At 42.0% G+C, this 22652-nt stretch overlaps 1 protein-coding gene across 10 annotated transcripts; it reads left to right on the forward strand.

The window, feature by feature from the left end:
• The first annotated feature begins 5991 nt into the window (after nucleotides 1–5991).
• On the forward strand, nucleotides 5992–20747 carry WDR31 (WD repeat domain 31). 10 transcript variants are annotated; one of them, XM_073225900.1, is made up of 12 exons: nucleotides 6161–6344; nucleotides 7949–8044; nucleotides 9043–9100; nucleotides 10766–10909; nucleotides 11355–11487; nucleotides 12976–13050; nucleotides 13740–13884; nucleotides 13969–14069; nucleotides 15276–15343; nucleotides 16341–16482; nucleotides 18159–18321; nucleotides 19813–20747. In XM_073225900.1, the coding sequence occupies exons 4-12, from the start codon at nucleotides 10863–10865 to the stop codon at nucleotides 19971–19973; spliced, it is 1035 nt and encodes a 344-aa protein (XP_073082001.1). In that variant the 5' UTR covers nucleotides 6161–6344; nucleotides 7949–8044; nucleotides 9043–9100; nucleotides 10766–10862; the 3' UTR covers nucleotides 19974–20747. The 10 variants fall into 10 exon arrangements, with proteins under 10 accessions (XP_073082031.1, XP_073082001.1, XP_073082012.1 ...); XM_073225911.1 differs by having other exon boundaries at nucleotides 9043–9094; XM_073225909.1 differs by lacking the exon at nucleotides 9043–9100.
• Nucleotides 20748–22652: the final 1905 nt, after the last annotated feature.

The following is a 22652-nucleotide window of genomic DNA, read 5'->3' on the forward strand; positions in this document are numbered from 1 at the left end:
TGCAAATAAACATGTGGATACAAAACCCATGCGCCCCCAAAAAACACTGTTAATATGTATTTGAGCTGTCTTGGGGTTTTTCCTTAGGAACTGACAAGTCAGTATGAGCCCAGATTGACTTCTCTGCTGGGGCACGAGTCCAGTCTGCCTGGGTATGCAAGGAGAATGCTGAGCCCCCAACCTCAAACTCCATTTTAGGAGATCTTGGCAGAAAGCTAGGGAGAGAACTCTGCCAAAGGGAGAAGGAGCCAGGCCTTGGGTGTCAGAGGGCATTCTGAGTTCACCAGAACTGGACGCTTGTGAGAGCAAAGTCTGAAAAATAAACATCTCTATATCTTGGACATGTTGGGACTCAGGCACCTCTACCCTGAGGCCCCTATGAGAAACAACTACAAGAGGGAAGAGAATCCTTCCCTTTTGTCAATCCCTACAGCATCAGCTCCTGAGGGTAAAGGCAGCAGATAGTCCCGAGATACACCTCTTAACAGCTATGGGACCTGGGTCAGATTATTCAGTCTTTCTGTACCCCAGCTTGCTCATTTCTAAAATGGGAGTGAAAAATTAATGCTTTTTGTCCCTGAGGGCTGCTTCAGAAATTAAATGAGATCTTGACTGCAAGTTAGCTTGGGTGTATGGCATAAGCTAGGGGCTAATAAGTTTTATTATATGTGTGAGAATCTGTAAATATACTTGTAGCAGGTTTTCAGAATATAAATTGTGTGAGGTCCCTTAGTGAGAGGGATACAACATTCCTGGCATCAAAAGAAGTTTCTAGTTCATTCCAGTGGGTGGGTACGGGCCTCTTAAAGGGCATTTACCCACTTTTGGGGGTAGGGATGGAAACTGGCTACCATAATTAGAGATTGTTGTTAGAGTTTATTTGTTCTAAGGGCTGGGGTTATGGAGGGCTTTTAAACCTTACAGTAAGAACAAAAGAAACAGGAGAAGGTGACTTTGTGTGAAGGGAAAAAGATTGTGGAGGGCAGGGGGGATGGGGGAGGAGAAGGGTTAAGATCCTTGGGGAAAGTGGGACCACTTCATTGGGTGTGGCCCTGCAGCAGTCAGTGGCCTTAGGTGGGCTGGAGTCAGGAAAGCCCCAGAAAAATGGCAGAGAGATTCTGAAAAGAGTCTCCAGGCAGAGGGACTGAAAAGTGCAAGGAACTTGGGTGGGAATGGATTTACTTTTTAAAAATTGAGACCATCGGTTCCACCACTCGGGCTGAGTTGGACTGGACTGGAAAATCAGCCCTTTCCCTTACTGTGCATGGGGCCCTGCCCTGTACTGTCCCCTGGAGAGGCCTCAGGATACTTATAAACTCCCAAGTAGTGGCTCTCAAATTTTATCAGGCTTCACAGTCACCGGAGGTGGTTAGAGGAGGGGTTGCTAAGCATGCAGACTTTCCAGGAAGATTCTCATTCACCAAGTCTGTGATGGAGCCAGGAATCAGCCATTGTGGCAGTTGCCCTGAGAGTAGGATACAAATGAGCAGTTTTCTGACTGCTCCTAAAAACACTGCCGTAGTGACTGGCCCATTAATAGTGGAGAAATCTTTTCAAGGGGTGGAGACAAGCATCTTTAAAAATAAAAAAAGAAAGAAAAAAATCGAAAATATTGCTCATAGAAAGGGCTTTTTGTTTGTTTCAGTCACATGTATATGTACTTGTATGAGCACTGGGGATTGAATGTATTTCTTACTAACGGTCACAGTCATTTAAAAAGTTTGAAAACTGCTGCTCTAAGGTGACCCCTGGAGCCTTGGTAGGAGTCGGGAGGGCTGTTCTTGAACTTTAGAGCTTGCCTAAGCAGAACACCCTCAGCTGAGGATAGGGAAGAATGGACACCTTTGTTATATTTTAGTCATTTTTACAGATTTATTGGGCACCTACGTATGTGCTGGGCCATATAAAGATGCTGAGAATACAACCATAGAGAAGAACAAAGTCTACTGTTCCAGACAAATAAAATAAATGAATATGTAACATAATGTTAGAAAGTGATAAGAGCTGTGAAAAAGATTCAAGCATTATAGGAAAGAGGGCTTGATGGAGGTGCTAATTTAAAAGGAGATAGAGGAGTGGCTCTGAAACTGTCCTGGATAAAGACAGCAGGGTAACTGTGAGACTATCTGGGGGAGTTTTCCAGGCAGAGAGATTAGCAAGGGCAAAATTTCTTTTCATGCCATGAACTCTGCTTACCCTCTCATCAAAGAACACACAATTTACATCCTGAAGAGGTGCTACAAGTTTATTTACAGATCCTCATGCACCTGACAAAATATTCATTAACCCCTACTGAGTGACATAGGTAGAAATGTATTTATTTTTTATAAAATTGGGATTATTGGTACATTTCTGCTCTGAAACCTGACTCTTTGCTTGCTTGTTTATTGCATTTGGTTTTGTTCCTTTTTTAATTTTATTCGATGACTTTTTATAGTGAACATTTGGGAAAGTCCACTGGAAAGGACTACCTTTCCCTGGCCTTTACTCTCCCTCAAGCCTCCTTTAACTGCAGGCCCAGCTCTTGTCTGCCCATCTGGCAGTGGTCCTGGCCTATCACCAATCTGGCTTCACCCTGTCCCCAGGCCTCCTTCCTCCTCAATCCTTATCCAGCCAGTCTCTGGTGTCAGGGCTGGAAGTCATCTGACAGGTTTGCACAGTTACTTGCACAGAGTAGCAAGACTATCAACTCCATGGCTTCTTTTCTCTTGTGATATTTTCACAGCACAGTAGCTTCACTGTCACCTTTAAGAAGGACTTGGCAGCTTGCCGGTGCAGACAAACTCAGACCACATGTGTCTCCTGTGTTGAATCCTCTTTGCTCAGGCCAGGCCAGACCAGACAGCACCGGACCAGATGAGACCAGATCTTGTCTCCCCAGGCTCTTAGGACCAGCCCCCTTCCCAGGAGCGACAATACCAAACTGAGCAAATTCAGGACAGAATAACTAGTTCAGGCAGTAAAGGCCAAGAACTAGGACTGTAGTTACATAAAGCAGAGTTGGAGGCACTGGTATTGTTAGGCTGGGAGAATGAAAGGTGAGGGGAAAGGAGAGAGTACATGAAGTTATGTTGCTAACCTCACAGACACTGAGAAGTGACTGGTGGTTACCATGAGGAGAGGGGTTTGGGTGCGTGGGTGGGAAGGGTGAGGGGGATTAAGGGGCACAAAAATTATCAACCATAATATAAGTTGTTCATGGGGATGGTAGTACAGCATGGAGAATATAACCAATGATTATGTAGCATCTTTCTATGTTGACAGTAACTGTACTAGTGGGGAATGAAGTTTAATAATATGGGTAACTATTGAGCCACTATATTGTATACCAATATAAGATGGTATATCAACTATACTTCAATTAAAAAAATAAATTATGTTGCTTACACCCATAGCATTCTGTCTTGTGTCCTAATTGGCTGGCTGCGACTTTTCCTTTCCTTCTTTATACAAAAATACTCAATGAGAAGACAAGTAATAATTCTATAGCATCTTACTATGCTAATGGACAGTGACTGTAATGGGGTGTGTGTTGGGGGGACTTGATAATAGGGGGAGTCCAGTAACCATAATGTTGTTCAAGTAATTGTACATTAACGATATAAAAAAAATACTCAATGAGCATCTGCTGTGTACTAGACCTGAGCTTTCCAATACCATAGACACTAGCCACATGTGGCTACTTCAGTTTAAAGTTAAATTAAAATTAAATACAATTTGAAAGATTCAGTTCTGCAGTTGCCCTAGCCACATTTAAAGTGCTCCATAGCCACATGTGGCTCAGGGCCAGCATATTGGACAATGCAGATACAGAACATTTTCATCATAGTACAAAGTTCTGTTGCACTGCTGTGCTGGACCCTGGTGTTAGACACCAACAACGGATACAGGTGTAAATAAGACTCAGTCACTGCCCTTATGGAGCTCACAGTCAAGCAGGTGTCTCCAAGTAAATTAAAAAATCTTGCTATTTGGGGAAAGTATGGGGCTTTGGGAGCAGAAAGGAAGGATAGCTACCTTGGTGTGAAAGTGGAGAGGGCTGGTTAGGGAAGGCCTGAGGGTAGAGAGGGAGATGGCCTTTAAGCTGAGGATAAATAGCTAGCCAGACAAAGATAGGTGAAGGGATATAAGAGAGATGCCCTGGGCAGAGGGAATGCTATATACAAGGATTCAAAGGTGACAGCAAAGAATGCTGCAAGCATATAGTGTGGATCGCAGAGGTAGAAGATGAGGCTAAAGAGAGAGATACCACAACTTACAGACCTAACGAAGGAATTTGGACTTCATTTTGGATATCAGTTATCTGCTTGATATATATACAATGTTATAACAAGCCACCCCAAAGCTTAGTGGCTTAAAATGATGACATGATAGTAAGTGCACTAGTGGGGGTAAGGATTTAATAATATGGGTAACTAGTGAAACCAATATAGGATTGTATATCAATGATACTTCAATTTAAAAAAAATGACAACTGTTAATTTACTCACAAGTGTGGGCTGGCAAATTGGGCTGGACTCATCTGGGCTGTTCTGATGGTTACCCATGTGGCTGCAGTCATCTGATGGCTCAGCTAGGGCTGGATGGTCTGAAACAGTCTCACTCAAATGTCCAGTATTTGATGCTAGCAATTGGATAGGCCATGTGTCTTAAACAGACTAACTTGGGCTTCTTCCCACAGTGGCATGAAACCAGAGACTACAAGACCTTTTGAGGCTTAAACTCAGAAGTAGCAAAATGTCATTTCCACTACATTCTATTGCTCAAAACAAGTTACAAGGGCAGCCCTGATGGGAGAAGCTACAAGAATTTGTGGCCATTTTTAATCTGTCACGTCTTGGGATGAAGATAGCTTGAACCAAGGTAGCGGGTAAAGAGATATGGACAGATTTTTGTTTTTAGAAGATTTAGGAGGCAGAACTGAGAAGTCTTGGGGATTGTTCTGGAACAATGAACAAATGACTTCTAGATCCCTGACATGAGTGAATAGTAATGCCCAGCACTCAGAGAGAAAAAAGGAAGAACAAGTTTAGGGAGAAGATGATGTTCCCAGTGTGAATTGGATCAAGGATGAGGTGTTTTTAGACAGCCAGGTAGAGACAGGCAGGAAATAGGTGGATATACAGGTCTAGGGAGAAGTGCTACAGGGCAAAGCAGTCAGTCTTTCCTGGTTGAAGATTGCCAGGCTGTTATGTGGAAAAGGGATTACATTAGTAGGGAGAGCCCTCAGCTCTGAACAAAGATCAGTGTTGCAAGTGGCATGTGGGTAGATCCCAGCACCTGCCAGGAGGAAGTCTCCTAACAGGCCACTGGCACAGAAAGCAGTGAATACATCATCACTGAGGGAGGTCAGTAGGGTGAACGAACCTATCAGGGCTGCTGTGGATGGGAATCTTTCTCTGGGTTGGAAGATAGACCCAATGGCCTGCCCTGATATTCTGTGAAGGTAAATGCCCTCACCACCTGTAACCCCATCCCCACAGGCACCCAACTTTCAGAAACTCCAGAGATCCTTACTGAAGACTGTTCTGCTGGGAGGTCAGCACTGCAGCAATTACCTACTAGGGTGCCAAAGAAATGTTGGCTAGGATTCCTGCCATTCATTCATTCAACGAACATTCAACAAGCCTATTCTATTACAAGACCCTACTCTGCACCAAACCCTGGGCGCTAATACAGAAATGAATGGACTCTAGAAGCAATTAAACTGCAGCTACAAAAACTTTGTCGTGTAGCTGTTGGTAGTTTCTGGAACTGTCTTCCCATTGAATCTCAAGAAGGTACTAAGGGGGTCTCTTTGTTATGGTGCTGAGCTGTAAAGGTTTGATGGAAGAAAAAAAATGGGACTGGTGGCACCTGGGGAAGTGTCCAAAGGAGGAATTTCTGACTGGGTGGGATAAGGGAAAACTACAGAGAAATAAAGCAACACCTCTACGTGGCAAATAAAAATTTAAAAATCGGCATTGTTAAGTCACGCTTTCTGAGTGACTATTACGGTGGTGCCCGGTTTTCTTGCATTACACGGAGTCTCTGGCAGCGTGGTCTTGGGCAGGCACACCGTTCCTCTTCTCTGGAATGCCATCGACGCATTGTTACGGTAAGAAAGCAGGGTAAGGCGCTGTCGGCTCGGCCCCCGGAAGACGTCAGGTGAACGGAACCTTGGTTCAGTGGCCAGCGAGCGCTCCCGGAGGCTTTTCGTGGGCACTCCCTCCCTAGCGACGCGCTCCTCGTTGCTAGGGGCGGAGGCGCGTGGAGCGCTGTGGTTGCGGACGCCCTATGGTACCGCGCCCCCGCCAGCCTCAGTTTCCCTCCGGGCCAGCCAGCCGGTGGGTCTGGAGCCCGAGGTGGGTGGAAGGGGCCCAGCGGGCAGGCAGGGAGGTGGGAGCCCTCATGTTCTGCAGACCGCAGCCGCACACCTGGCCAAATTGGGGAGGGAATTCCGAAGGCCGGTCTGGGATTGGGTGGCGCTACATCCCCATCTTGGGTGAAACCCCTCGCCTTGTCCCCACACCCCACCCCCGCCCCATAAAAAATAAGACCTGGCTGGCTGGCTGGACAGAACTAGGGGCATTTGTGATGTGAACATACAGAAAGAAAAAACTGCACTCAGGTAGTCCCCGCAACCTGGGGCAGCCTTGGGGGTTCACCTGGGGCAGCCTTGGGGGTTCTGGCCGCATCTATTCTCGCAGACTATGCCTAAAGCACAGCTACAAAAATGAAGACATTGGCCCTCCTCTCAAGTATATTACATGTTCACAATATAAGCAGTGAAAGATAACTGAATAGTATTTTCATTTCTTCATTCTCAAGATTTAAATTGCCTTGCTATATAACATATAATGAATTCTTAGCCTGAGTATGATCAATGTTATGTTTAATATATGTGTATTAAGAGTAGTATTTAATAAAGATGAAATTGCTAGTTTCAGTATTGCTATCACTGTTAATCTAGTAATCATGCGAGTAGCCATCATTTAGTATCAGCAGTTTGCCAGAACTGAGGGTTTACTATGCACTGAGCTTTTGGAGAGATGCAGTATAGTCTGCTGGGCAAGGACAATGCCTCTGGAGTCACACTGCCTGGATTCAAGTTTCAGCAGTGCCGCTTAGAGGTTTGTGGAATAAATTAAATGAGTTAATATAAAGCACAAAGAACAGAAAACCTTGGCACATCCTAAGTGCTATTTTTAATCTTCACAGAGGCCAATGATAGAGTTATTATCCCATTTTACATGTAGGAAACTGACACTTAGGCTCAGCAACTTGCCCAATGCCAAAGGAGAACTATAATTCAGACCTAGTCCTAATTCCCATGTTAATGCACCTAGTCAAATGTTGTTCTGACTCTTTTGTGTTTTTCTTAATTCTTAGAATAAACTACACTGTCAAATAGAGTTGTTAAAATGCAATAAAACTGTTTCTTCTTTGTAGATGTTTATAATGGAAATTCTGGACTAGAAGTCAAGAAATCTACCTCATTACAATTTTGAGCAAATAATATTTCTGCCCAGTTCTTTTAAGAGTTTATATGTGATGATTTTAAAAAGCTCTTCTATCTCAAATTCTGTGATTCATGCTTTAATTAAAGTATTATTTTAAACAAGGGAAATTGCCTTTCTCACAAAAACAGTAAGCTCTGAAGTAAGCAGTCAACTCTGAAAATTTTTGATAACGGAAGTCCAGTTATAATAAAAATGTTTATGATGCATTTAAATATACCCTACTTTGTATATTTAAAAATAGATGCATAATTAACATTATATACTTTCCCTATTTGTTGGAAATGTGTGAATTATATGATCTTGAAATTTTGTAAGATACCTCTTTCTTTGTGAGGGAAAACTATGCTTAATCTCTTTAATTAAATAAGGTCCTTATTTTGTGAGTCTTTCAGTGCAAACATATGCTTAGACAGAGAAGAGATTAAGTGTCTTTTCAATAATTACAGAGATTAGGAAGTGGCTGCCTGAACTATTTTCCAAAGGATAAACATTATAAAGCATTGAATACAGCAGCTCACCAAAAAGATACTGTTGGTTTGGGGGTAAGTAATTCTAAAAGTTGTCTATTGTGTAGAATGTCCCATGAATTCTCTTCAGATGGGGAAGTATGGCTCTCTGAAGATATCAGCTTAGAATACAGTAAGTTTTAAGTAAAGCCAATCCGTTTATACCATCTTCTGTTTCCAGTGACCTAGATCTATGGCTGGCATCTCTCCTTATTTGATGAGAATGTTGAAAAAAAATGGGTTAGACTGGCAGATAGGAAGCCCTGCAACCTCTGCCTGTCTATGAGCTTTTTGAAAACTATTCTGACATTTTTCCTGTCAGACGTCTTGTGCTTATTCTAGAGAATCCTAGAATATCTCAACTGAAGTGACCTTAGATTCACTACTTCACAACAAATGTTTTTGTGCAAACCATCTGAGGCACAAAGATGAATATGACAGTGTCCTTCCTCTTATGGAAGCACATAGTCTACTAAAAATAATTTAATTTGGTGTTCTCATTTGTTGATGGGGAAGCTAAGGCACAGAGTGGGGAAGGAGGAAGTCCTGGACACACTGAGAGGAGGTAGAGCTCAGACTAGAACCCAGGGCTCTTGATGCCACACACAGTGTTCTTTCCAATGCACTGTGCTTCTGTCCTGGTACCTATTCTTATTAGGAGGTCAGTTCTGGCAGCTTCTCAAAATGTAGGCTGAAATTCTTGTAGAAAACTATTTTTAATGGTAGGATTGAGAATACTTGCTTAGTGACTTTTAGCTGCTGTCCTCCCTATAGACCGTTCTTCCTAGAACTAGCATGGTGGTGCACATAGGAAACTTGTCTCCTACAACTTTTTTAAGCAGAACCCCAGAAGAGATGGGGACTGTGTATTCCCTTCTCCCCATTTATTTTCTTCTATCCTCTGGCTTCTTGGAATAGCTAATTGCAGAGAACGCATGACCCAGAGGAGCTGAGATTAGCCCCAGTCAGATACCTTCAGTCCCAGCAGATGCCCACACTGGCCACATCTTCTGGTCTTTTTTCTGTTTCATCAGCAACCAGAACAGGACCAGCATTAAGGGCTTAGGAGGTGTTTCCTGAATGAAGGTATCGGTGAGCATCTTTAAATGTATAATTTATTATCTCTTTCTCTTTACTTCTAGCCTCATTTGTTGTTGGGGATGATGCTAGTAAATCTGGAAACACTTAATTCTTTTTATTCTAATATATTATCACCCATTATTGATATTGTTCAAGTCCTAGGCAAGTGGTTCTCTGACTTTTTGCTTCTGGACTCTCTTTCAGTCTTAAAAATGATTGGGGACCTCAAAGACTTTGTTTATGTAGGTTATAGGTTGGGTTCTACTCTACCACTTCCTATTGACATTAAGGTAGAATTTTAAAAATATTTACTATTAATTCCATAAGAAAACAGTAAACCTACTGCATGTTAACATAAATAACACAATTTTATGAAGAATAAATATACTTTATAAAATGCAAATAAATTTGGTTGGAGAAGAGTGGCATTGTTTTATATTTTTGCAAATCTCTTTAATGTTTGAGGCTTAAACAGAAGACAATTGAATTCTATCTGCTTCTGCATTCAGTCTGTTGCAATATATAGTATGGGCTGTAGTTTAGGAAGACAGAGTTGGAGAAAGGAAGACCTCACAGATTCCCTGAAAGGGTCTCAGGAATCCCCAGGGGCCCTCAGATCACACTTTGGGAACCACTTGTCTAGGTCATGACCTATATTGTCTCTTTTAGTATCATTATCTCTCACATCTCATTCTTATTACAGAATAATCTCATGACTCTGGCACACCAATTTAGAAAAGTGTCACAGTGAAATTATTTAAAAACAATCCAATAAGTTAAGAAGGTTATAACCCCTCAAAATAGCTAAGGTTCTCTTTCAAGAAATTCACTTGTGTAATTTATTTATTTACTTATTCATTCATTCATTTTCAAATACAGCTCTTAGTATTTATTGTGATAGAATACACATGACATAAAATGTATTATCTACTATTATTATGTAGTGCTTAGTGTCATGCAACCATCGTCATTATCTAGTTCCAGGACATTTTCATCACCCCGAAAGGAAACTCTGTACCTATTTTTTATTAAGTAGCCACTCCCCATTCCCCCATCACCCCAGCCCTTGGCAACCACTAATCTGCTTTCTGTCTCTATAGATTTGCCAAACTATGGATATTTCATATAAATGGAATCATACAATATGTGGCCTTTTGTGTCTAGCTTATTGCAGGCTTCGTATATTTTCAGGGTTCATCCATGCTATCATATGTATCAGTACTTCATTCCTGCTGTATGGCTGAGAAATAGTCTATTGTAAGTATGTATATACCATGTTTTGTTTATTCATTCATCAGCCATTAGTAATTTTCACCTTTTGGCTATTGTGAACAGTGCTGCCATGAACATTCATGTATAAAGTTTTGTTTGAACACCTGTTTCCATTTCTTTTGGCTGTATGCCCAGGAGTAGAAATGCAGGATCATATGCTAATTCTCTGTTTAACTTATTGAGGAACCTCTTGGTATTTTTTAAACAGGGAACACAACTTTCATGTGCTAATGCTTTATTGGAGGGTGCACTTCCAGGGCCATAAAAGCAAGTCAAGTCAGGAAAAAGAAGGAAAGCAAATGCGGACAATTAATTTTTTTCAAAAAAGGGTTTATTTTTACGTAAGCATACCATTACTGTGCCTAACAAAATTAACAGTATGTGTTCTTCTTTTTTACTAAACAGGGAACATAACTTCCAGCAGCCACAAGGAATGCTGCTGCTCAAGTGCTATCTGAAATGAGCTCCTCCTCAGAAGGTTTCATGTGGGTTCCATGCCACCATGGGGAAACTGCAAAGCAAAATCAAACACAGCACTTACAAATACAGGTACTGCAATCCTACCTTGGGATCTCAAGTTTTATCGTGCCGCATTAAAATTCTCCACTCAAGAAAGAGAAGGCAGTCGGTCAATTTGAACAGTTTGGTCTGTTTTCTTTTGGATGAGAAACAGCTCAATTAGCTAGCATCTGCGGCCACACAGAGAAGGCCCCTACATCTTTGGGACTAACTCTAGAGTTAGCCAAGATTTCTGGCTTCTTGGCTTCCGGATTCCCCCTTATCAGACTCCAATCATTCAGTCAACTCAGAATTTTCAGAGTTAATTATATAATTTCTGGCAGTGACAGAAATAATACAATTGCTCCTTTCTCCACCCTGTTTCCATCTCTCTCCTCAGCCTGGCCTGAGTTGCTGTCATGGCCCCCACTCCTTCCCTTTGCTCCACAGTGCACTCCCATGCCACTGGCCCTCTCACTGGCCATCCTCTCTTTAGCAGGCCCGATGGAATTGTAGCAGAGAGAATGCCAACTAAAGCCTGTCCAGAGTATAGCCCAGCTCACACGGATACCGTCTCTGTTGTTGCCACTCTGAACTCGGACCTGTGCATCTCCGGAGGGAAAGATAAGGTGGGGTTTGCAGTGCTTCCCAGAGAACTAATCTGCTGCTGAGAAGGAAAGATATTTGGAAAGCAAGTGCTGGATTTGAATTTCTGGCAGCAGTGCTGCGCAGTGTAAAAACATGGGCTTTAGAGTTAGAAAGACTGGGTTTAAATCCCTGCTCTGCCACTTCCTCTTACTTTGGGCAAGTCTTTACATTTTCTTGCCTTCAGTCTCCTTATCTATTAAATGGTGTGCTAATGCCAAGCTCACAGGCAGTGGTGAGAATTAAATTGTAACATCTTTAGCACTATGCCAGGCCACCCACGTGCTCTTTGTAAATGACAAGTATTATTGTTCCAGCCAATCCCTTTTCACACCTACAGGAGTGACTTGTCATCAAAAGGAGCTTTTTAGTCTCTTCTTTTTGCCTCTGTTTTGTCAAAATCTCTACATTGGTGTACATTGTGATTCCTCCCTTCTGTGCTTTTGTCCTTCCGCCCACTGTCATTTTGACCTGGTTGCTTTCTGTCCCCCATATTTGGACCTATCATAGCCCTCACAGCTCAGATATTGGTAGCAAAAATATTGATTCTCTTGTAGTAAGTAATGCTTCTCATTTTCAACAGGCTTTTAGCATCTTCAAATTCCATTTTCATACTACAGTTCATGGATTCTAAGATATTTTCATATTTCAACACCTTTGAAATCACTGTGCATATAAAAATATACAATAAAACATGATATCATCATTTAATTGGCAGCATTTTGTCTTAAAATCTACTCAGATGTATACAATTTTATTTATATGATCCCCAACTGTGAGGGGGCACTAGGACAAGGATTATCCTCTTCATTTTGCAGATTAAGAAACGGGGGGTCTAACTAGGTCAGGTGCAAACATGCTCCTCCTCATCTCTAGCAATGAGCTATGGAGACTGGGCTAGAGTGTGCTTTAGAAATGTTTAGGTGAAGAATGCTTACAACAAAATACTACAGTATACACCTGGGGAAAGGCTGGACAGCAAATTTTAACAGTGAGTCTCTGACAGATGGGATTGTGAATGAGGTTTTTTGAAATTCAAAAAGGTGCGATCTGTTTCAGAACAAGGAATATGCTTACATCACTGAAGTGTATACCTAAGAATGATTAAAATTGTAAATTAAAAAAAAACTAAAAGTATGATTCAGTTAGGGAGAAAAACTCTAATCCCTCGTAGAATTCTCCTTCAGCATCTACAACCAGAATCTCAACCTGAATCAGTTCCCCTTGAGTGTTAGTTATCCTAAAAAGCTTACAAGAGTGGCCCAATGTCTTGAAGAGACTCAGAGGCACCATCAGGAGGAAAGAAAAGAAACTCCATGTAGGGGGATATGAGGAGGGATACAGCAATAAAACACAAATGCTTGATGTAAGTCCCTCCACAGAGAGAAATAAAGTAGAGAATGAAGTAATGACTTATTGTTTCAGTAAATGAAAATGCAATTAAACTAAAATATTCTAATGACTCTCTGCAGACTGTTGTGGCCTATAATTGGAGAACTGGAAAAGTGGTGAAAAGGTTCAGAGGACATGATCGTGAAATCACCAAGGTAACTGTCAACTGATTATTATCATGGAGGGAATTTGGAACTGGATGAAGGAGTATCTAATAGCTCTAGATGGTAAGAGTGACTGAACATTTGGTCTTCAGGAAAATTTGATTCTCTGAAGCCTCCTCCAGGCAAAGCAGAGCAGACCATCTGTTTGGCTATTGTTACGGTATATTAGGCACAATTTTCCTTTTGATATTAAACCCTTAATAAATGGCTCAGTAGCAAATAGAGAACAGCTGAGAATAGTTCTTGCCATCTCATGCTAGCTTAGCAGGGACATCTATTGAAGGCTTACTGTGTGTTTACTGTAGCTAAAAAAAATGAACCTTCTAATCTAGTTGGGGAAACTTTTTAAAAAGCCAACCACCGTTAAACAAAAATTAATTTGTTAAATAGCATTACTGAGTAGAGTGAGCTTCCAACAAAAATGACAGAGAATGACAATTTATCTGATTCCCCTGTCTGAAGTCCACCTAAATGAATCAGAAATGAAGATGCAGACTCCATCCTAATGAAATTAGGCATCAGCCACAGTCCCATAGCATGAAATATGATATTTCCCTGCCAGAAACAGCATATTTTGAACCAGACAAAGAACAACAGGCTCTAACACTTTTATCCCATGGCTTTTTCCCATTTTAAAGTCCAGTCAAACAAGCACATCAGAGCTTTTTTTTCTTGAACAGATAGCCTGTATTCACAAATCAAACCAGTTCTTCAGTGCCTCTCGCGACAGGATGGTCATGATGTGGGACTTGCATGATTCCTCACAACCGAGGCAGCAGTTCTGTGGCCACGCCATGGTGGTCACCGGATTGGCTGTGAGTCCAGGTAAAGTAAATCTCTTCCCACCTTTCTGAAAAGCCCTATCCCAGGCCCATCATATGGACCATCTTCTTGTCATTGTTTCCGAAGACTCATCACAGCTGTGCACTGGCTCTCGGGACAACACCATGCTTCTGTGGGATGTGGGGACTGGACAGTGTGTGGAGAGAGCTTCAGTCTCCAGGAATCTGGTAGGAACTCAAACTGGGTACAGAGTAGGACAGCAGAAGGGAGCCTGGGAGAGATCAGGAGACCCACGACCAGGCATTAGAGGCTTGGGTCCTAATTACCGCTCACCCCTAAAACTCTGTCAGATGCCAACCTCTCTGGAGTATTGGATCAGATGATCTCTGGAGGTCGTCTGCTCCAGAGAACTATTCTACTAGTTCATACTGGAATTTTAAAGGGTGTCCTCATTTGTTCCTTCAAAATATAGTTATTCCATGTCTTGTGTGGGCCAGAAGAATAAAACAGAAAGCACAACTAGAACTAGCACAAACTATGCTGGGAGCAGGGTTAGTGACTCTGGACACAGTCCCTGTCCTCCAGGAACCCATGGCTCATGCTTGTTGTGTGTTCTGTATATGTAACATTATGCAGAGGAATAAGCATGACCTTTTGCTTTATGTACATTTGTTCTGTTTATGAAGGCCAGTGTTTTCTGGTAGCATTCTGGTATATAAACTCTGTAGCCTTTGAGGTCAGTCATACCTGGGTTCAAATCATGGATCCATCATTTTTTAGCTCTGTTACCCCAAGGAAGTTACTTAGAGTTTCATGTCTTCATTTATAAAATAGGGAGAATAAATCCTATCACCTGACATTGTAGATGTCCCTGTAGTGGTCATCAAATGTCAGTCATAGTCATCTTTTCCAGTTTTGAAGACAACTGTCAATGGCAGGTTATGCTTGCCTTATGTGCTCCTTATTTGTAAAGGTTGCTGGAAGAAAATCCTGTTACTTACCTTGGGTTGTTTTGAAAAATTGTTTCACGCCTGTCCAGTAGGGGGCTTCAGGGATTAATAAGAAAGAACACTTCCTAAATCCATAAAGCCTTAAACCAGGGTTTCAGTGGGCCCACCTTAGGACAGGGGTTTAGCTGCCACCCAGCTAGCAGTCCTCTACAACATGTTTGGGTTTCAGACATTCTAAGAGTGCCTGCCCACATTCTGGTACTCACAACTGGCTCAACAGCCACCATTGCTGCTGATAACCTAGGAGATGCGAGTAGAACATGGCTGATGGGTATCTGCAGAACATTAAATTCCTCTAAGTCAAATTTACTAGTTCAGCATCCTTGAGAAGTGGTGCAGAGATGCTGATTAGCACAGTTTACAGGAATTATGGCAGAGGAATGACTTGGAATGGAAAAGTTCAAGACTTTTTGCTACTTTTAGGTCACTCACCTGTGCTGGGTCCCCAGAGAACCATATATACTACAGACATCTGAAGATAAAACCATCAGGTGGGCTTACTGAGCAGCATGAAGGTGTTTCTGGTGAAGGTTTGTGGGTGCTTACGTGATTCTGTTCCCACTCTGCTTCCCCACATTGTTGTGCCCTTCCCAGAGCCTTCCGCCCCTCTGCCCTCACTGCTGCTGAGGTCTCTCTGGTCTGGCCCTGTGGTTCATCTGGTTGGACGTTGAATGCCAGGAAGTCAGTCCAGGGAAAAGCCCCAGTTCTGGGTGGTTTCAGAGCAACTGATTCCACCCATCCCCACTGTGTGAATAGGGTCTGATTAGCCTCAGGATCGGTCACTTGCTCCTGCCCCCTGGCTGGCGCCTGGCTCTCTTTGCTGCCCCTGCTTGGCTCCAGCTGTTCTCAGTCACCCAGAGCTTAGGTGAAGCTCCTGGGGAGAGAGGCAGAACCACCATCAGGGTAGTCAAATGAAGTAAATCGTTCTTAGAATAGAAAGCACAACTAGAAACTTTGGGTTCAGAAAAGAATCTACTTAGAAAATGGTAGTGATGAGGTCAAGAGGTAAAAATGAGACAAGAAGTAGAATAAAACACCCCTGAGTGGACCTTGTGGCCCAAGTTGGCCAAGTCCTATAAATCTCTTGTATCTGATTCTGGAATGATGACTGCTCCTCTGTATCATAATAAGTATCTTTTTAAATATTTTAAATCACAGGCACAGAAATACCCTCTTGTGCATTGAAAACAGCATCCCAAAGGGCCAAATTAACAATTAACTTGTACAATTAAGATGCTTGGTCTAAATTCCTATTAACTAGATCTCAAAATAGAAAGAAGTCAGATGTCACTCACTCTGGTTATTTCCTGCCAGCTTTGGAGTCTCCAAGATTGATCTGGTTCATGCTGCTGTTTTTAGGTAAATCATGACATTCCATTTTGAGTGACTGAAGCAGCAAAGAGCCAAGATTTTCATGTTAATGGGCTATTTCAGGTGTATTTCAGACACATTTACTACAAATTCATTTCCTGCTGTAATTTCTTTCAGATTATGGGACAGTCGGGGACTGCAGGTAGCTCATATGTTTTCCACAAAACAGCACATTCAGACCTACTGCGAGGTCAGTGAGGATGGACACACATGTATCTCCTGCAGCAACGGCTTTGAAGGGGAAGGCTGTGAAGCCACAGTAAGAGATGATGTGGGGCCCGGCTGTCTGGTTTCCCAGGAGCAAATTATACTCTGGCCTCATGCTTGTACTGAGCTTCACAGGCAGGCTCTACTGATGACTCAGGCCTATTCCATTTGCACACTGTTAAGTGATCCTTTACATTCTAGATGCTTCTTTCAGGAAATATCCGTTAGCCTAGGGCTCTCTGAATTGATAGTAGAAAGAGGAATGGAATGAGAATCAATATAGGAAGGTGCTAAACACAGAACTGTCCTGCTAACATCCCTTCTCCCAGCAGAGCTTAGAAAGGGGAGGGACTGTTCAAAGAGCCAAGGATAGTCCCATTGTACATGTGGTCATAGTAGAGGAGGTTCAATCACTTTAGGAAGTTTGGAACTCTGCACCCCATCCCTTACCTATATGCCTTTCCCTAAAATTAATTTTGAGATAGATTTCCTTGGCTCCTCCAAAGCACCTTGGATTGCTCATTGTAGAATATCAGTTAACAGGGTTATCAGTGTCCAAATAGAACAATTAAAGCTGCCATTTTATCAAACATTTATTATGCTGTAAGCACTGGGAGAAGCACAGTACATGCATTATCTCATTTAATCCTTAAAACAACCCTGTGCGTTAGGTACTTTTATTATTCCTATTTTACAGATGAGGAGATAGAGTCATGGCAAGTTGAAATCTCATGCAAAAGATTACACCTCTAGGGTATTATGTTTAGTACACATGGCGTGGGGGATCACCAGGAGAACAGTGTAGCACAGAGAAGGCACATAGTAGATCTTGGCATCTTGCTGCACTGATGGACAGTGACTGCATTGGGGTATGGGTGGGGACCTGATAATATGGGTAAATGTAATAACCACATTGTTTTTTCATGTGAAACCTTCATAAGAGTATATATCAATAATACCTTCATAAAAATTTTTTTTAAATATACCTAAAAAAAAGACAACACCTCCAGTAAGTGGTAGGTTGAGGTGTTGAATCCCAGGCTGTTGAGATGTAGCATCTCTTCATCAAGCTAAGCATTTCTAGCTACTACAACTGTTCCATGGATGACATGGGATCCAGTGATTTCATTATTTTTTGGACACAATTCAGTTTGCTCTCCTCCCTGAACACTATATTCTCCAGGTGTGGTCTGATCTATATCAACGAGAGTTGGACTAGTGGGATTGTTACCTCCCTTGTTGGTAGACTCTCGTCTTCATATACCAAGGTTCATCATCTAGGCAATAAATCAGGAGGTCTGTTCTTATATGTTCTTAAGAGAATATGCTCCTAACTATAGGGTCCCCACTGGACCCAAAGATGCCAGAGGCTGATATAAGGCAGGTTTTAGCTGTCATAGAAAGTAGGCAACCCCATACTGTACTATCGTGCTGTAGGACTTAGAGCTTTCACTTCCCTAACCATGACGACAGTGAGGAAGACAACAGCCCTCTGGCACATCCTGAACCAGATTGTTCGAGACATAGTTGATGCTTAAAATAATCACTGGATGGATGGATGGTTGGGAGTACAGATGGGATGGGTGAAGATTAAGGGGTGGCAACATGAGTAGATAAGTAGAGAGAATAGGTGGATTGTGAGGGTGAGGGGATTGATATCAATAAATGAAGCATGTATGAAGCTAGAAAAATATGTATGTTGAGCTAGCCTATGTCACTACTTTGCAGTTGTGGGACCTAAGGCAGACACGGAACAGAATATGTGAGTATAAAGGACATTTCCAGACTGTTGCATCCTGTGTCTTCCTACCAAGAGCATTGGCCTTGACACCTTTAATTGCTACCTCATCACATGACTGCAAAGTGAAGATTTGGAACCAAGACACTGGAGGTAGGTACTTGCTGTTGGTGTTTCTGAAAGGTACTTAAGTCCTAAAGCCTTCCCTAAAACTCTTTCTTTCCATTACTCAGGATATACAAAGCCACCCACATCCTGCCACTGTCCAGTCTGCTAATGGTTAAAATACGATACCAAAATACCAGAACCTCTGTTCAATCTCTGGTTAGAAGCTATCACCACCTAACCCTAGTACCATGTTACACAGACTTGTTCCTGAGAGCTCAAATATATTTGGCTCTTTTTTTTTTTTTGAGAGGGCATCTCTCATATTTATTGATCAAATGGTTGTTAACAACAATAAAATTCTGTATAGGGGACTCAATGCTCAATGCACAATCATTAATCTACCCCAAACCTAATTCTCGTCAGTCTCCAATCTTCTGAAGCATAACGAACAAGTTCTTACATGGTGAACAAATTCTTACATAGTGAATAAGTTCTTACATGGTGAACAGTACAAGGGCAGTCATCACAGAAACTTTCGGTTTTGATCACACATTATGAACTATAAACAATCAGGTCAAATATGAATATTTGTTTGATTTTTATACTTGATTTATATGTGGATCCCACATTTCTCCCTTTATTATTATTATTATTTTTATTTTTAATAAAATGCTGAAGTGGTAGGTAGATGCAAGATAAAGGTAGAAAACATAGTTTAGTGTTGTAAGAGAGCAAATGTAGATGATCAGGTGTGTGCCTGTAGACTATGTGTTAATCCAAGCTAAACAAGGGTATTAAAACATCCACAGATGCAGAAGATTTCTCTCAAAACAGGGGGGGTGAGGTTCTAAGCCTCACCTCTGTTGATCCCCAATTTCTCACCTGATGGCCCCCCTGCGACTGTGCCTGTCTTAGCTTATTCCTCCCTTGAGGAATCTTACCCGTCTCTGGCTACCCAGTCATCTTCCGGGGCCATACAGGGAGATGTAAAGTTGGTAAGTGAGAGAGAAGCCATATTGTTTGAAAAGGTTAGCTTTTTACTTCTTTGCAGATTTATGCCCTGTGGCTTCTATGCCCAGCATTTGTCTTGAGGTATCTTTACCACTTGGAGGAATTATGATACTTGGTAAATTTGATATGAGGCACAAATTCTATTTAAGGGTTGTAATATATTTGGCTCTTATATTCTTTTTACCTGAAGTTCCTCATCAGTTTTAAACTTTTGATGCTCAAAATGTCTGGTAAAGGGAAGAGGAATTGCCATTTTAAAATTTAATGTGCTCCTTTTTTGTATCTAAATAATATTCTGATCTACAAAAAATATGTATCATCAAGATTTGTTTATTCATTCACCTGTTAATGAAAATTTGGGTAGTTTCCATAAGAAAGAAAGAAAGAAGTAAATTCACTTTTCAAGGACTAAAGTGAGAGCTGAGCAGAGCATGTGCCTTATGTACACGGATTTCTTACAAAGACATCGTGTTTTATGATACTGCACTCTTGGCCTCAATTGCCGGTTTCCCCTGCCTCCCCCAGCCTGCCTTTTCACCATGTCTTTGGATGGATCAGGACCTTTGACTTCCCTGGCTGTTGGTGACACCATCTCCTTACTGTGTGCAAGTTTCAGCAGAGGGATTCACTTACTCCGAGTGGACCGCAGCCGAGGGCTGGAACTGCGAGAAGTGGCAGCATTCTGAGGCCAAGAGACATTGACCGGACAATATCAAACTGTGGCCCCCTCCTTTGTCAGCATGGCTTTGTTTTTCCATGTTACCTTGTGGGGAGGGTGATGTGGGACTGGTATTCTTTGCTTAGATTCACTTAGAAGGTTTAACAGTGTTAGAAATCAATTTAAGTCCTGTGGTTCAAATTCAGGTGTGGAGTTTAGGAACATGGACTAAACATAAGGTTCTCAATCTAAGTTAAATACAAACGGAATTTTTGGTGAGCTGTTGGGACTCCTTTTCAAGAAAAAGTTTATGGCTCAAAGTGATGACCCATAGGTAAGGGAGTGATAGGCCTTTCTGTGAGAGTCAGAGCAAAGCTTGAGTCTACTGAACTGATCTATTCCATGTCTCCAGAAAAGAAAAAAGTACATGGGGAGAGAACCTCTGTTCTGGTTCATAGTTGCCTAGATGGGAAAGCATAATGTGGCTCTGTTGAGGAAGTGGACGGTAGACATGAGATGAAGCTGCAGTCACTAATCCTCAGCAATGTGAAGAATCAGGGCAAGGAGAACAAAAGCCTTGGCTTCAACTCAAAGCAGTAGCAGAGTGGAAGGTGGCCTATCCCTGCCTGCTCGTGGTCGCTTCTTTGGCCAGTGCTGACGTTGCATGAAAATAAGAATTGAGATCACTTGAAAAGGCTAATAACCACAGGCCCTTGCCCAGAGTTATAGGAGTTATCAAATCTGTGCTGTGGATAAGAAAATGGAGAGGTTCCAAGATTAAGACTATACAAACTTCATTTTTACATTTTAGTGCTTTTATTTCATTTTATATAAACTCTTTCTTGGAAATGGCCAGTGTAAGGCAAAGGGAATCTCTGCAATAACAATAGAATATGTGGAAAAAAGTAGAGGGATGGACTCAACTGTGTGCCAGCCATTGAGTCCCCCTCAGTGAGGAGGGGTGGGGTGCTTAGGTCTGCCTGTGTGGTCCCCAGATCAGTCCCTAGCCTGGTGCTCACAAGCCCATTTTCTTCCTGGGAAAATAGATTCTCCCTGCCTTCAGGCAGGCCTACACATAAGGCAGCCGATGCCTGGAGATTCCCTTTTCAAGGAGTCCTAGCCAAAGAGAGACTGCATTTATCTTCCCTGGCCCCTGCCTGCCCCTGATACGGGCTGACAGCCATCTTCCTTGTCTCCCGCCCGCTCCTCTAGAGCCAGCGCCCCCATGCCATCTCCAGCTGCTGACGAGGAGAATCTGAAGCTAGTGCAAAGCAGGGTCAGACTGGAGTTTGAATCTCCACTTCTGCATTTAGCTGGATGACCTTGGACAAGTTATAAAACCTGTTTCCTCACAATATGGAGCTTATAATATTACGTTCCTCACAGAGCTTATCTGAGGATTGGCCGTAACTATAGTAAATGCCGAGCCAAGGTAGTGGGTGTTATAAGTGGTAGCCATAGTTACTTACTGCCCTCTCTGTTCAGACTAAGCACTCTCCCTTCCAAGTGAAATGTTGACCATTCCTTTACCCATTTTCTTTAATCTTACTTTCTAACCTTCAGTCATTGTTCAGCCTCCTGTGGACTCCTGATGTTACAGATGCTTGAGCTCTGGCAGGACAAAGGGGTCGTCAGAGAGGAAGCTACTTCACTGAGCACCTACAAAGGGCTGAATACGTTTGTTCTCACCACAGTTCTTGTTATTCCAATTTCACAGATGATGAAGCTGAGGCCCAGGGATTTCCAGTCCTTTGCCCAAGGTTATACACATAGATTGGAAGGGTAAGACTGAGATTTGAACCTGGGTCTGTCTGGCTAAAAGCCAAATAATTTCCTCCCCACCCCTTTGCCTTTGCATGATGTCACAAAGTTCATTTTAGAAATTCATAGACCATGACATTCCTAGTGTATTTTCTAGGTCAGTTATTGACTTTTTGGCTCCAAGGAGATCCTTCTGGCCAGGTGCCCAGGAGCAGTACCCAGATGTCTCAAGGAAAGCCATAGCGTATGCTGAACTGTTCGTGCTGCAGCTGACCCTTTCTACTAGAAGGAAAACAGGCAGTGAGGCAGGAAATGCAAGGGAGTGGGTTGGGAGGAGATCCCAGGGAAAGGAACACAGGAACATATGTGAGAAAACAGTTGACTTCTGATGAATTAGCAGGGTTCTATTACCAATAAAATTGTTGCCCTAAACTCTACATGTGTGCTTGGTATAAAAATGCATTATCTGTGCATTTTAAGTAGAAAAAGATTAATAAATGCCAATGTTTTTATATGATTTTTAGTCTTACATGCCCTAATCAGGTACTCTGAGCACCTAAGATACAGTCTGCTAAAATACATCATTTGTCCATTGAACATTAATTGAACACTTCATTTTAGATGCTCTCCCTCTAAAATACTATAAAGGAATTTTCCAAAGACAGTTGCCTTTTTTCCTAAGAAAGTATATATGCCCTTGGAATCTGGCCAATTACATATTTAAAATTAAAGAAATGTATATATTTGTGTGTAAGTTAAATATGTTTATATATTTAAGAAAAATGATTGATGATGATTAACAGCCATCTCTTTTTTTTTTGGTGGCTTAGACTGTCTTATAAGAGGATCTTTATTTTTATTGAAAGGTTAAAAATGCCCTGGAAAAGAGTGAACTATATTTAGGTCAGTGGAGTACAATTTGAGTTCTATTCCTCACAGATAATCT

The sequence above is a fragment of the Manis javanica genome, chromosome 2, assembly GCF_040802235.1.
Source record: "Manis javanica isolate MJ-LG chromosome 2, MJ_LKY, whole genome shotgun sequence".
Taxonomy (NCBI): domain Eukaryota; kingdom Metazoa; phylum Chordata; class Mammalia; order Pholidota; family Manidae; genus Manis; species Manis javanica.